At 45.1% G+C, this 14127-nt stretch overlaps 2 protein-coding genes across 16 annotated transcripts in view; both read left to right on the plus strand.

The window, feature by feature from the left end:
- Positions 1–9596, plus strand: part of Pms2 (PMS1 homolog 2, mismatch repair system component) — a 30537-nt gene extending 20941 nt beyond the window's left edge. For 3 of the 4 annotated variants that reach the window (XM_004840457.4, XM_087195867.1, XM_021254735.2), the window contains 4 exons: positions 2417–2584; positions 5796–5896; positions 6111–6280; positions 8584–9596. In XM_004840457.4, coding sequence (XP_004840514.2) covers positions 2417–2584; positions 5796–5896; positions 6111–6280; positions 8584–8727 — 583 coding nt within the window. In that variant the 3' untranslated portion in view covers positions 8728–9596. The remainder of the gene's footprint in view (positions 1–2416; positions 2585–5795; positions 5897–6110; positions 6281–8583) is intronic. The other variant, XM_087195868.1, reaches the window with a different exon arrangement.
- Positions 9597–11709: 2113 nt separating this feature from the next.
- Rsph10b (radial spoke head 10 homolog B) overlaps positions 11710–14127 on the plus strand; it is a 47115-nt gene continuing 44697 nt past the window's right edge. For 9 of the 12 annotated variants that reach the window (XM_004840458.3, XM_087195871.1, XM_021254752.2 and 6 more), the window contains exons 1-2: positions 11710–11989; positions 13163–13484. In XM_004840458.3, the coding sequence (XP_004840515.1) occupies positions 13255–13484 (230 nt within the window). In that variant the 5' untranslated portion in view covers positions 11710–11989; positions 13163–13254. Of the gene's footprint in view, positions 11990–13162; positions 13499–14127 lie in introns of those variants that run through there. The other 3 variants (XM_021254750.2, XM_021254748.2, XM_021254753.2) reach the window with 3 other exon arrangements.

Raw genomic sequence — 14127 nt, forward strand, 5'->3', positions numbered from 1 at the left:
AGAGTTTGTTGTTAGTCACAAACACAGTGATTCCTGTGACCAGAGTAACAATTTTAAACATTATGGCATGAAAAAAATAAAACATGAGGGTGCGATGTGTTCCCCCCTCCTTTTCCCCAGCTGGAACTTTGTCAAGCAGCCTTGGAGGTCGGTTGGGCTTCGCCAAAGGTGCATCGAAGTGTGCTGGGAGACCCTCTCTCCTGGCTTCTGGGTGCTCTTTTCTCTTCCTCTTGCAGTGTAGTCACCGTAGGAGCAGGAATCCCTGTGTGTAGTGCAGTCCAATCACCCTCCATCCACAGGCTGCAGCCCCTCCTGCTCCAGTGGGGCTTGGAATGTGGCCTCCACAGTGGGCCTCTTCCATTATCCCCAAGGAAAGCAGCTACTCTGCATGTGTTGCTTTCATACGTAGCTTAGTGGTTTGCCACCTTTTTATGCACTCGTAACTTCAGTATACATTTTCCTGTTCACATCACTGGTGTGTGTTTGTCTCTTGATTGGACTCTGACTAATAGGGAATTGGTATCCACGATGGTCCCAGGAGACAGACCCTCCAGACAGGATTTGGGGATTGGCTTGGTTGTGATGTGGGCTTAAACTCATTGCTGAGCTCTCTGCCAGTAAGGAATAGAGGGCTAGTCCCCATGGCACAAGGAGGGTCAACACTGGCCTGGGGGTGACGGTGATGAGGTGCTGACCTACACCCTGCCCCCGAGCCCCCGTAGTGGCTGCAGAAATGAGGATCACAAGTGCTGGTGGGCAGGCCTTCCCCAGTGCCCTGGAGCACTTTCAAAGCAAAATGCCAGGCTCCGCTCCTTGCATTGTCTCCTCAGGCCCCTGCCCGGCAGCTGGAGAGTTCTATGGCAGTACTGACAGTGTCATTGCTCGTGGCCACAGAGCTGACACTGGGGAAAAGCTGTTTTCACAAAATTTAATTGTGTGGGTTACGGGGTCACCATATTGATTTGCATGGGGAAGTTGACATGGTGTCTGTCTCCTCTGTTTTGACCTGTGTAGTGTTTACAGTACTCTTATATACTGTTGTGAGTCCAAACTTTTACAGATTTCTATCCCAAAAAGTGCATAATTCTACTTCTAGGGATTTATCTACAGAAACATTCCTACAAGTGATCAGGTTTTCTTGCAGCTTTGTGCACATTACTGAAATTGGAAACAGCGAAATGTCCTTTACTAGAGAATTTGTCAGACAAATTGTGGCCCAGCCACACAATGAATTTGCATAGGGCCATTATAAAGAATGAAATGCCTTATCTACTGTAGCTACAGGGCTGAAACTGGTAAAATTACATGGAGAATCTCATCCTGCAATTGGCTGAATTACAGTGCAAATTCAACTCCTGGCCCAGTGGTGGTGAACCTGTGGCACATGTGCTGCAGCCAGCTGTTGGTGTCATTGAAAGGTCTAAAAAGTTCACCATTGCTGTCCTGTCCTGTCTTGACATCTGCTATTAAGAAAGAAAAGATAGCTAGGGAAAAACCTGACTGCTAAGAAAATACATAATCATGAACAGGATGTTGGTAGGGCTGTTGCTGTGGCTTGAATATATTAGTCCCTGCAGAATTTATATGGTGGAACTTAACATGTTCCCCCGGCTTGAACCAACAGTGGTACATGCATGACTGTCTCGTTGGGCAGACGGCTTGTATCACCTGAGGGGATTGTCCCGTGCCACAGTCATGCATGTATCACCACTGGTACAGAGCCGGCTGGCAGCAAGACACAAATTACAGCCCCATTGTGAACATGTTAACATTAAGGTTGGGGCCTTTGCAGAAGTGTCGAAGAGACCTTGTCCCTTGTGAGTGGTTTAAATGGAATGAAGTGCCAGTGCATTTGCCCTTCCACCTTCTGCTGTGTAAGGACAACAGAGGGCAGCCCTCATCAGACAGTAAATCTGCCAGTGCCTCAATCTTGGAACTCTTATCCTCCAGATCTGTGACAGATAGATTTGTTTAAAAAAGTGAAATACATACATATATACAATATCTATGATGTGTTAAGTGATGCAAGTATGGTGGTACGAAGAATTAAAATTCCATTTTTTAAAAATTAAAAAATTATAAGCAAGGTGTATCAGGACACACACACACATATATATACACACATACACACCACACACATGTTCACAGACATATATGTACCAAATTTTTTTTTGGTATCAGGAATCGAACTCAGAACCTTGCAGGGGGCGCCGCTGAGCTACATCCCTGGCCACCAGATTGTTAATAATAGTAACTAATGTCATCTCTGGATAGTTGGATGAGTGAATAATTGGAAAGTGGCTATTGTTGAGATTATTTTATGTTTTATATTGCTTGATTTTTTTATGATCTTCTGTTTTATAATTGGAAGAATAATCTTTTGAAATGTCTTACAATTAATGTTTCCTACATTCAGTAAAACAATGTTTGCAGAAATGGAGATTGTAGGCCAGTTTAATTTGGGGTTCATAGTAACCAAGCTGAAGGAGGACATCTTCCTGGTGGACCAGCATGCCGCAGACGAGAAGTACAACTTCGAGATGCTGCAGCAGCACACAGCGCTCCAGGCGCAGAAGCTCATCGCGTAAGTTCACACGGTCTTCGGAATTTTCACTGCGCCCTCCCAGGTGTTTCCTTCATGTAAGATCGGAGTCCTGTATGTGTGTCTGTGTGAATACTTATATATCTTTTTTCCACAAGTGCCTGTAGAGCAGGATTTTTATTTATTTTGCAGTATGGGTTGGAGCCCAGGGCCTTCGCACTGAGCTACAACCCTACCCCTTATTTTAAATTGTGAGTATGACTCTTACGACCTGGGTTCGCACTTGCAGTCTCCCTGCATCAGCCTCCCAGAGTGCTGGGTTACAGGTGTGCCCAAGACACCTGGCTCCATATAACCCACTTTTGGACTTCTTATGCACTAGTAGTCATAGCTATGATTTACTGAGTACTTGCTGTGTGCCTGGCACTGTTGAAGAAATTCACAGGTATTTGCTCCTTTGATCTTCATAAACTACAAGGTATTACCATTGCCATTGCCATTTCACAGGTGACAAAGCTGAATAACCTGCCCAATGTTTGCTTTAGGTATTTTAGTTGGTTGGTTTTTTTGGTACCGGGGATCAAACTCAGGACGTTGTGCTTGCAAGGCAGGCAGCAGAACCACTGAGCTAAATGCCCAGCCCTGAACCTTTTTAGTTGTTTAAAAATGTTGCTCATTGGGCTGGGCATTTAGCTCAGTGGTTTCGCCGCCTGCTGCGCAAGCGCAAGGGCCTGAGTTCGATCCCTGGTACCAAAAAATAAAAAAATGTCGCTCACTGATGGGCCAGAAAACCCTTTTGGTGAAGACAACTGGGGCACGCTTATGTAGTATCCATACCTGCAGTGCGTAGACTGATGTGTTCAGAAAGGCAGCCGAGCCACAGGTCAGTCTTTGCCTCCAGAGCAGAGCAGTTTCAATGGGTGGACAGTCCTGCAAAATTTGGTATTTTCTTCTTTGTCAAATTGACTGCTTTTACTGACCTCTGTCCGAGAGGCCATGATGTAAAACAGAAATCTTGGGGCTAGGGATTTAGCTCAGTGGTTCCAGCGCCTGCAACGCAAGCGCAAGGTCCTGAGCTCAATCCCTGGTACCGGAAAAAAATCCCCTGAAAAACCCAGAAATCTTGTAAACCAGAAATCTTTTCTAAAGAAAAGTTACAAATCTGAGCACTGTGGTCCGCACCTATAACCCAGCACTTTGGGAAGCTGAGGCAGGAGGATTGAGAGTTTGGACCCTGCCTGGGCAACTTGGTGAGACCCTGTCTCAAAATAAAAAATAAAAAGAGCCGGGGATGGAGCTCAGTACAAAGGCCCTGGGTTCAACCCCTAGGTACCACACACATAAATATAAGAGGAGGGCATGGATTTTCATTGGGTAGAACTAAACTATGTAGAAATATAAACTGGGACTGCAACAGATGTGCATCTGGCCTGGGGAAATATGCCGCTAAGTAGTAACTCACCTTGGAAAATATATCTGGTTTACTGAGTACTCTATTTCCTATAGAATGTTTTAATTGAATTCACTTTTAGTAGGAGTAAATGGTAATAACGAAACCATTTGGTAAATTACTGTATAACACTGAGATACTGCTGCCGCTCTCACAGATTTCTTTCTTAGCCATTTTGCATAAATAAGGCCTCATGTGTGGCATTGCAGGTTGACCTAGGTAATTACAGTGTACTTTGGGTCCCAGGTGGGCTACACTTCAGGATTAAAGGATAAAGGCCAAAATTCTACCCTGCCTTGTGCTCGCTTTGGCAGCACATATACTAAGAGTTTTACCCTGCCTATAATCCTGTGCAGTTAGGCACATTGACTTTCATTTATTTTATTTTGTTTTTTCTTTTATTTTGTTTTTTTTTGGTACTGGGGATCAAACTCAGGTCCTTGCGCTTTCGGGGCAGGCGGCGGAACCACTGAGCTAAATGTACGGCCCCTCACATTGACTTTCTTAGCATTTCCTAAATCCTCTTCTGTTTATTCCTTACACTTGTGCCTCTAGAGCCCTTAAGAATGAAGTTTATCTTTTGTGTGTGACGCTGGGAACATCAGCAGTCCCTTGGAGGGAGCAGTTTTGCAAAAGTTGTCTCTGCCTGGAACACTCATCCTGCACCCACTCTCTCCCTCTATTATCTGAGTCACTGCCTTATTCCCAGAGCTCAGTTCAAAGTTTACCTCCCTACGGGGAGAGGAATCCTTCCTCAGTCCCAGGGCCAAATCTCACTTGTTGTACAAGTGTGCTCTTAACAGCACTGGTGTTTTATTTTTCTGATTCTCGTTTTGCTAGTGGTTTTAATTGATTTGACTGTTCAGTATCTTTCTTTCCTACTAATCTAGGCCAGAGACTGAGTTTGATTTTGCTCACCATGCTGCCTCCTACGTTTATTAGAATTTGTCTTATTAAGCCTTCCATAAAGCTAGTAGGAAGATGGATGGATGGATAAGTAATACCGGTAGAGGAAGGAGCAGGATAGCAAAATACTTGTTCTCTAATCAGTGTTTTCAAATGCCAGTAATGAGCCAACCCAGCTTTTCAACTTAGCTTTATTGTAAAGAGAAAGAATAGCTTTTTTTTTTTGGTACTGAGGATCAAACTCCAGACCTTGTGCTTGTGAGGCAGGTGTGGTGCCACTGACTGAGCTAAATCCCCGGCCCAAGAATACCATTTTTGGTACATTGTTATCCTTTTTTTTTTTTTGGTACTGGGGATCAAACTCCGATCCTTGTGCTTGTGAGGCAGGCGGTGGAACCACTGAGCTAAATCCCCAGCCCTGGTACATTGTTATCCTTAAGGAGAGGATCCAAAAGAAAACTTAAGGGGCCAGGGATTTAGCTCAGTGGTTTCGCTGCCTGCTGCGTAAGAGCAAGGACCCGAGTTCGATCCCCAGTACCAAAAAAAAAAAGTAGCAAAAGAAGACTTAAGTCATCGATGAGATAATCAGATTGAAAAGAAACCAAAGTACTTTTGTAGCTACTTTAACCTCTGAAAAAGAACCTTATAAGGAGAAGAAAACCAGCGCTGTTCCTGCCTCATAAGCACAACCTGAGTTTGATCCCTGGTACCAAAAAACCCCAAGAAAACCAGAAGGAACTCTGACACTTAGCTGAATACTGGAAAGGTATAGAGCTGAAAAGTGATTTTCATGTTGTGTTTTTTAAATGAATTTAAAGTATCAGTATCATTTCACTTTTCAGCTTTATAGGTACAAGTTTTGACTTCAAGCTGTAGTTTGAATCTCTTGTTTTTCAGACCTCAGACTCTCAACTTAACTGCCATCAATGAAGCTGTCCTGATAGAAAATTTGGAAATATTCAGAAAGAATGGGTTTGATTTTGTCATTGATGAAAGTGGTAAGTTATTAATTAGGGCTAAGAATTGTCTTTTTAGAGCTAGGAACAATTTTAAGTTTATATAGATCAGTCTCCGTTTTATAAGAGACGAACAAAGTTCCCTCAAAAAAACATTTTGGGTCTGCTTCTCCTTCAGATGTTTATTATAAGTAGCAATCAAGTGACACACATTTCTTAAATAATAAGATTTTTCTTAAAATGTTCTTCTTTTTAGCTCCAGTCACTAAAAGGGCTAAATTGATTTCCTTGCCAACTAGTAAAAACTGGACCTTTGGACCCCAAGATATAGATGAACTGATCTTCATGCTAAGTGACAGCCCTGGAGTCATGTGCCGGCCCTCCCGAGTCAGACAGATGTTCGCCTCCAGAGCCTGCCGGAAGTCTGTAAGTAGAGCAAGCCCGGCTGCCAGGCACACGCAGGTCTGCTCATGCTGGTGGTCCAGGGAGGTTCTCAGTTCAGCTCCTGATTTGGTCTGGAGCCTCCATCATACATGGAGAGCCATATTGTCTCTTTCAATACAATGTACTAGCTGTTGGGTCTGCATTATCTTTGACCGCTGACTCATACTTACCGCTTTCTCTACTTCTGTGAAGTGATGTTCCATCTCAGCTTTAATCTGTCCCCACACAGTTAGCTCTATGTATACCTTGTTCATCCTGGCCCTTATGGGTAATTAATTCCAGCATCGGTCAAGCAAGATTTGTGGCTGCCAGGCTGAGATGATGTAGCACACGCTCCTGCAGGGTCAGTGAGTCGGTGTTCTATGGGGGCTATGTGAAGGCATCCATTTGTGTCCCTGCCACCACTCAGATGGTTGATGGAGAGTCGTAGCAATGGCTGGGTGCCCAGTGTGCTTTAAAGTAAGTGAGTGTCACCTGGCTACATTTCTTTCTTTATTGGACAGACATTTCTTGAGCCCCCACAGTGTAGCTTGCCCTGTTCCAGGTGATAGAACACAGAGATAACTAGACAGGTGAGGTCCTTGCCCATGTGGAGGTAATAGTTCAGTGGGGGAAATGGGCACAAAAATCAGTGACAGAGGTCACCAAGTAAAGAAATTCAGACAGCATGTTGGGGTAGGGAGTGACCATAGAATGAGGTGAACGGGAGGGAGGCAGTCGGGAGCAGCTGTGTGAAGGGTGAGGTCCGATCCCCTTGGGCAAGGGCTTTCTGGATAGAAGAAAGACCAAGTGTCAAGGCTGGGAGGCTTTGAGCAAAGCCAAAGGTTGCCTGGAGAGGGCTGAGAGAGAGTGCATGGCGGCCCGAGGATGGCTGTGTGCCTCTTGTGGTGGGAGCTGGCGGGCAGAGAACTGCCATGTGGTTCTAGCCTGGGAGTTAAGGCTGGGGAGGGCAGGGGAGGGGCCAGAGCTCCGTGGAAGATGAGTGATAGGTGAGGCCACATTCACTTCCAAGTGGGGTGTCAGCAGGCAGCACATATGTGAGTCTAGGCCTCAAGGGACGTGTCGGGGTCACAGATCACGCTCAGATGGAATTCCCAGCCTCCTCGGGTGAAATTACTCTGCAGAAGAGTGTAATTAGAAGAGCGCCCCAAACTTGAGTTGCAGGCACAGGTGCTTGTTTGGTGAAGACTTCATACTGACCTTCCGTCTCAGAGTCTGAGCCGGCGTCAGTGGGCGTGGCCAGTGCTCGTCGCCAAGCACTGTAAGAGATGACTCAGAGGGCTGTGGATCTGCACCTGCACCTCCCCTCCCATCCTGCTTTGATTCTTCCTGTCTCGCTTGCCGGCCCTCATGGGCTTTCTTCTGTCCTGCTCCATTTTGCTCCAGGCATGCTGGCTGCCGGCCATTTGGCTCCTGCCTGCCTCATACCCTTTCTGCTATTCCCCTGCCTGGACCTGCCACCTCTGCTTCTCTCACGTCTGGCTTCCTCCCCACCATGTGTGACACTTTTCTTACATCTGTTACCTTGTTTATTGTATGTCTGCAATGGGTTAGGGCCCTCCTCTACCTGAAGCCTTGGGCTGTGCTAGTGCCTCGTGCTATAGGAGGAAAGGTAGTGCCCAACAGGTTTGGGCTTGTCCCCCTCCATCTGTCCCTGTTCTTCAGGGTCACAGCATCTCAGTCTGTGTTGTGTTGTCTGTTCCCCTCCATGTACATGTCAGAAAGTGAGCAGGGCTGGAGCGGGGAACAGGTGTGCTCCTCCATTGAGAGTGGGCCAGGCCCTTTGAGCAGGAGTCCGAGGAGGGGGAAGTGTGGCCCAGGGACACCCAGGTCCATGGTCCATGAGGAACAAACAGCACCGCTGTGGCTCAGGGGGGCTGTGCATGCAGGGAGGCACAGGCATGAAGTCTAGTAAGGGTGCATTAGTGGGTGACAGGAGCAAGGAAGAGCACAGAGCGACCTGGCAATGTGCCTTTGACCCTGCTGCTGGCTGAGAAGAGCATATGGCATGCTGGTGTTGGTGGGACGCAGATGAGAGGTGCTGGATGCTGGAGCTGCTGAGAGTGCTTGGCTTGTAGACAGGTCAGGTTGGCATCTCCCGGAGAGCTGGTGCTACTATGCCAGAGTCTTGGAGCCCCTGAGCCCACAGAAAGGCGGGGGCCGGAGGTTTTTGGGGAAAGGTGTTTCAGGGATTGTTGGTGAGCTCCTGTAGCCTTGTCCAGTCTTAGAGAAGAGTGCTTCTGAAGAGCACATTAAAACCGCAAACCATTGTGTCTTGTACTCAGGTGATGATTGGAACTGCTCTTAACACAAGCGAGATGAAGAAGCTTATTGTCCACATGGGCGAGATGGACCACCCCTGGAACTGTCCCCATGGAAGGCCAACCATGAGGCACATTGCCAATCTGGAAGTCATTTCTCAGAACTGACACTTCTCACTTCCGAGAATTAGAAATTTTATTGCAGACTTTTCTGTTTTGAAAGACAGGGTCTGAAGTAACCTTTTGTTTTCTTTTGTTTTTTGTTTCAAAATTAACCTGCTACTTAAAAAAAATGTACCAGATCAATTTAAAAATGATCTCAAACTGGATGCAGTGGCTTGTGCCTGTTGGGAGGCTGAGGTGGGAGGATCACTAGAGCACAAGAGTTCCAGACCAGCTGGGGCAACATAGTGAGACCCCTGCCCCAGAAAAGAAAAGATCCTGAGAATTTTTTCAGACCATGTGAAGCATTGCTTGGAACCGTCCTTGTTCTGTATTTGAATACGTGTGTGAGAGAGAGAGAGAGAGTGCATGCACATCTGTGTGTGTATATGTTTGTATACAGGCAAGAACATGCTTTTGTTTTGGTTTGGTTTGGTTTGGGTACTGGGGATCGAACTCGGGTCCTTGCACGTGTGCAGCAGGCAGCGAAACCACTGAGCTAAATCCCCGGCCCAAGAACATGTTTTTTAAAATAAGAGCACTTTGGAAGTTACCCCAGCCTCTCCTCTGGCTGGAAATATTTTATTCTGTAACTTTGAATTCTCAACGATAAATTCATATTGGTTTAATTTTCTGAATTTAAAACTATGGTCTTTCGGGGTTAGTGCTTATCAACCCTGATGCATATTTAATTTTAGAAAGGAATAATAAATCGAAGGTGGTTTCTTGGCTCAGCTGGAAGGAAGTGACTGGATGGGCCTGCGGTCACTATTGTTCAATGTTCCCCAGCACAGCCAGGGTAGAAAGTGCTATTCCAATCAGGAAAGAAGAGTTGATCCCTGGTACCAAAAGGAAAAAAAAAAAAAGAAAAGAAATATCTAGGAATCAATCCAACGAAGCAAAAGACCTCTACACTGAAAACTACAGCACTCTGAAAAAAGAGATCAAAGAGGATATAAGAAAATGGAAAGACATCCCTTACTCCTGGGTAGGAAGAACCAATATAGTGAAAATGGCCATACTTCCAAAACTACTATATAGATTTAATGCAATCCTGATTGAAATTCCAACAATATACTTCACTAGAACTAGAGAAAACAATCCAAAAATTCATTTGGAACCAGAAGAGACCTAGAATAGCAAAAGCAATTCTAGCCAACAGAGTCATGGCAGGGGGTATCACAATCCCCAACTAGAAACTATACTACAAAGCTACTATGATAAAAACAGCATGGTACTGGCAAATGAACAGACCTGAGGATCAGTGGAATAGATTAGAAGATGCAGAAACAACTCCAGACATACTCAGCCACCTCATCTTTGACAAAGGAGCCAAACACCCTCATTGGAGGAAAGACAGCCTATTTAATAAATGGATTTCAGCCTGCCGAAGATTAAAACTAGACCCATACCTTCACCATGGACTAAACTAAGATCAAAGTGGATTAAAGATCTAAATATTAAAACAGAAACCCTAAACTTGCTAGAAGATAAGTTAGGTAGAACTCTTGAAGACATTGGCATAGGAAAAGACTTTATAAAGAAAACCTCAGTAGCATGGGAACTAGCACAAAGAATCAACTGGGATCTGATTTTATTAAAAAGCTGCACTGCAAGAGAAACCAACAGAGCTAAGAGACAATCTACAATGTGGGAAAAATTTTTTAGCTGTACCTCAGACAAAGGACTACTATCTAGAATATATAAAGAAGTGAAAAAAATCAGACCCCCCAAATTCAAAGACCCAATGCAAAAATGGGCATCTGAAATGAATAGACATTTCTCAGAACAAGAAGTAAAAGCAGCAAATAAATATATGAAAAAATGTTCAGCATCACTGGTCATTCGAGAGATGCAGATGAGAACAACACTGAGATTCCACCTCACCCCAGAAAGAATGGCTGCTATCAAGAAATCAACAAATAATAAATGCTTTTTGGGCTGTGGGGAGAAAGGAACCCTTCTCCATTGTTGGTGGGAGTGCAGACTGGTGCAACCATTGTGGAAATCGGTATGGAGATACCTCAAAGAACTACGACTACAGGTCCCATTTGACCCAGCTATTCCCCTGCTGGGAATCTTCCCAAAAGAATTAAAAGAATCATACCACAGTGATATATGTACACCCATGTTTATAGCAGCACAATTTGTAGTAGCTAAAGCTTGGAAACAGCCCAAGTGCCCATCAACTGGAAACTGGATAAAGAAGGTATGGGTTTTTTAATAAAATGGAGTACTACTCAGCCATAAAGAATGAAAAACGAGTCATTTATGGCTAAATGGATGCATATCGAGGCCATACTCTTAAGTGAAATAAATAGGACACACGTGTGAATACTGAATAGTTTCTCTAGTGTGAGAAACTGATAGTGTAAACAAGAGTTAAAATGATTAAAATGAATAACTGATAATTTGAAATAGGAAAAAAGGTCCAAAGACTAAGGAGAGAAGGGAGGGGAAGGGGAAAGGAAAAGAGGGAAAGGAAAAACTATGAGAAAAGAAAAAAATGGAAATGAAATCTATGTAAATAGGGAAGGGCGGAGGGAGTGAAGGGCACACAGGTAATGGGGAAAAAGTAAGAACCAAGATGCATCATGTTCAGGTACAAGCACCTAATGACAAATGTTAAAGGACTTGTATACCTAAAATGGACCAATCAAAGAACTTAAGAATTAAAAAAGAAAAAAAAGCTAGAAGGTCAAAGAGGCAGGTCCTCCCCTGGAGCCTCCAGAAGAAGCCAGCCCTGTTAAACTCAGGGGAACTGTAACATAATAAATGTGTGTTGCCTCAAGCCACTAAGTTTGTGGTAATTTCTTTAAGGCAGCAATGGAGAACTAATGTCTGAATTTTTCCTATTTCATGGAATAGCAGAACTATGTTATCTCAGGCCAAGTCTGGCTCCAGGCAGCCAGCCTTTTCCTCGTGGCCTCCAGGACTAACAAGGGCAGAATGCCACGCTCGGCCACTTCTTGCTGCTGTGGCCCCTTTAAGAACAATAGGGGCGGGGCTTGTGGGTACTGTTGCCCTGGTGACAGGCCAGCGGTTCCTGACACTGGCTCAGTGTCACCTCTGTGCCCTCCAAGCCTGGAAGAGCCGCTGAGACCCAGTGGGTCAGTGCCCCAGGAGCCCCGCAGGGAAAAAGCCACCTGAGAACCGCGAAGAAATAACTAGGAAGCACTGTGAGAAAGTTTGCTTTCTTTGTACTTTCGTCAAGGACTGAAAGCCTGTCCAGGTAGGAGGTGAGAGCAGCTTGGACCGAATTACCCAGGTACCGTCATCAGGGGTGTACTGGTAGCGGGTGGAAAGGAGGGATCAAGGAAGAGAGAAGCCTGTAAGTGGGGTTCAGTCTGCAAATAGGGTGCCCCGGGGATGCTGTCCTGACAAGCAGAGCCACCCCAACCGCAGGGCGCTCCAGCAGGAGCCTGACTGTCCCTCACCTGTGTGTCTTTCTTGAAGGACTGGGATGATTTGCCGGGGCCTGTTCTGGAGGGTCATGAATATTAATGCCCTTTCAGAACGCAGCCCCAAGCCCTGTGGGCCCGAAGAAACGTTTGTTTAGCACATCCTTTCCCCTCTAGCTTGTGAGACCCACTCAGTGGTGGCTCTAGAGACAGGGCAGCCACTGTTTTCAAGTTCAAAAACAGGAAAGTGCCAGGGTGATCCCTCACTTTACTCACTGCTGTGTATCCTGTTAGTGATTTTTCTGTGCTTCATCCCATTGAATCCTTGTCATGAGACAAGGTACTGTTATTCCTATTTGCTACTTGAGGGCTGAAGGAGCTTCAGCAACTTGCTTAAGCACACCAAGCTGGTAATAGGTGATGCAGGAACCTGAATCCAGCTCATGAGCCCTTTACAAAGCTAGCATATTAGGAGAGGAGCTGCTAAGGTAAATTGATAGCATGCAAGAATGTAGAGGGGGCCAGGGATTTAGCTCAGTGGTTTCACCGCCTGCTGCACAAGCGCAAGGACCCAAGTTCGATCCCTGTACCAAAAAAAAAAAAGAATGTAGAGGTTACACACTCATTTCATGAAGGATTACTATCCTTACTGCAGCACTGTTTGAAAAGAAATAATGTTTTAAAAAATTTCAGGAAGAAGCAGTGCGATATTGACTTAAAAAAAATTTTTTTTTGCAGTACCAGGGATCGAACTCAGGACCTTGTGCTTGTGAGGCAGGTGCGGTGCCACTGAGCTACATCCCTGGCCCAACATTTTCATAAACTCATGATACTTGTAATTATTTTCAGGCTTTAAAAGAATGATAACTAGGGCCAGGGATGTAGCTCAGTGGGGCTGCCACCTACCTCAAAAGCACAAGGTCCCAAATCCAATCCCTGGTACCAAAAACAAAAAGAAAGAGAATGATAATTGTGTGCTAATGGTAAATTTTTACAAATGAAACCTCCAGGTATTTAGAGGTTGGATTTTTGTTTTCCAGATAATACTCACCAATGCTTGGAAACAAATAGCTGTCAACCAAAAGAATCATTGGATTTATATGTATAAAGCAAACTAGGACTTCCAAAGACAATGGTGAAAGAAAAGAAAAAAGACAAAAAAGGAGAAAAATCATCTCGCTCTCCCTCATCTTTCTCTGATTATCCAGAGTTTTCCAAGCAAGATGGTAACGTCCCTAGGCAAGAAATATCCCCAGTTGGCATCCAGCCACTGGAAATGCCACTAGAGTCCCCACATATTCAGGGGGAAGAAGACGCCACCCAGTACGAAGAGCCCGTTCTGACCACACTCATAGTGGAAAGGTGACTTGCATGGGGTAATGACAAGACGGGGCCCTGAGAACTGGGCTTTCTGGAAAGCATGGTTTGCAGCACACATGTGATGCCTCACACATTTATGACTGAAAATGCTCCTCTGCTCTGAGAATGACTCCTCTTCCCAGCTGTGTCTCTGTGTGGTGCTGGTTTTGTCCCACTGGGGTCTCTCGGGGTGAATCTTCAGGCTCCTGTTTCTATCACTTTTGTGTTCTCTTGGCATCCTCTTGCTGTAGTTTTAGTTTTACCTGCCGTCTTCCCAGGTGATGGTCAATATCTTTTGTTTTTGTGATGACAAGGATTGAACTCAGGGCCTTGGACACTCTAGACAAGTGCTATTCTACTGAGCCACATCCCCAGACACACCCCCTCCCTAAAATTTTTGACAGTCCTGCTAAGTTGCCCAGGCTGGCCTCCAGCTTGCAGTCCTGCCTCAGCCTCCTGAGAATTTGGTATTACAGGCGTATACCAATATGCCTGGCAAAATCTTTTTTTTTTTTTTTAAGGGTAGTGCTACTAGAATTTCCGATTCAAATTTTTAACTCTGTACTGGATATTGGCAGCTGGACTCATGGACCCCTCCCCATGTCCAGCACTACCAAACTGGTGGACTTGAAACTAGGTCGGGATT

This window comes from Heterocephalus glaber, unplaced genomic scaffold, assembly GCF_053883595.1.
Source record: "Heterocephalus glaber isolate CG9 unplaced genomic scaffold, H.glaber_assembly_v1.0 deba00001610, whole genome shotgun sequence".
Lineage (NCBI taxonomy): Eukaryota > Metazoa > Chordata > Mammalia > Rodentia > Bathyergidae > Heterocephalus > Heterocephalus glaber.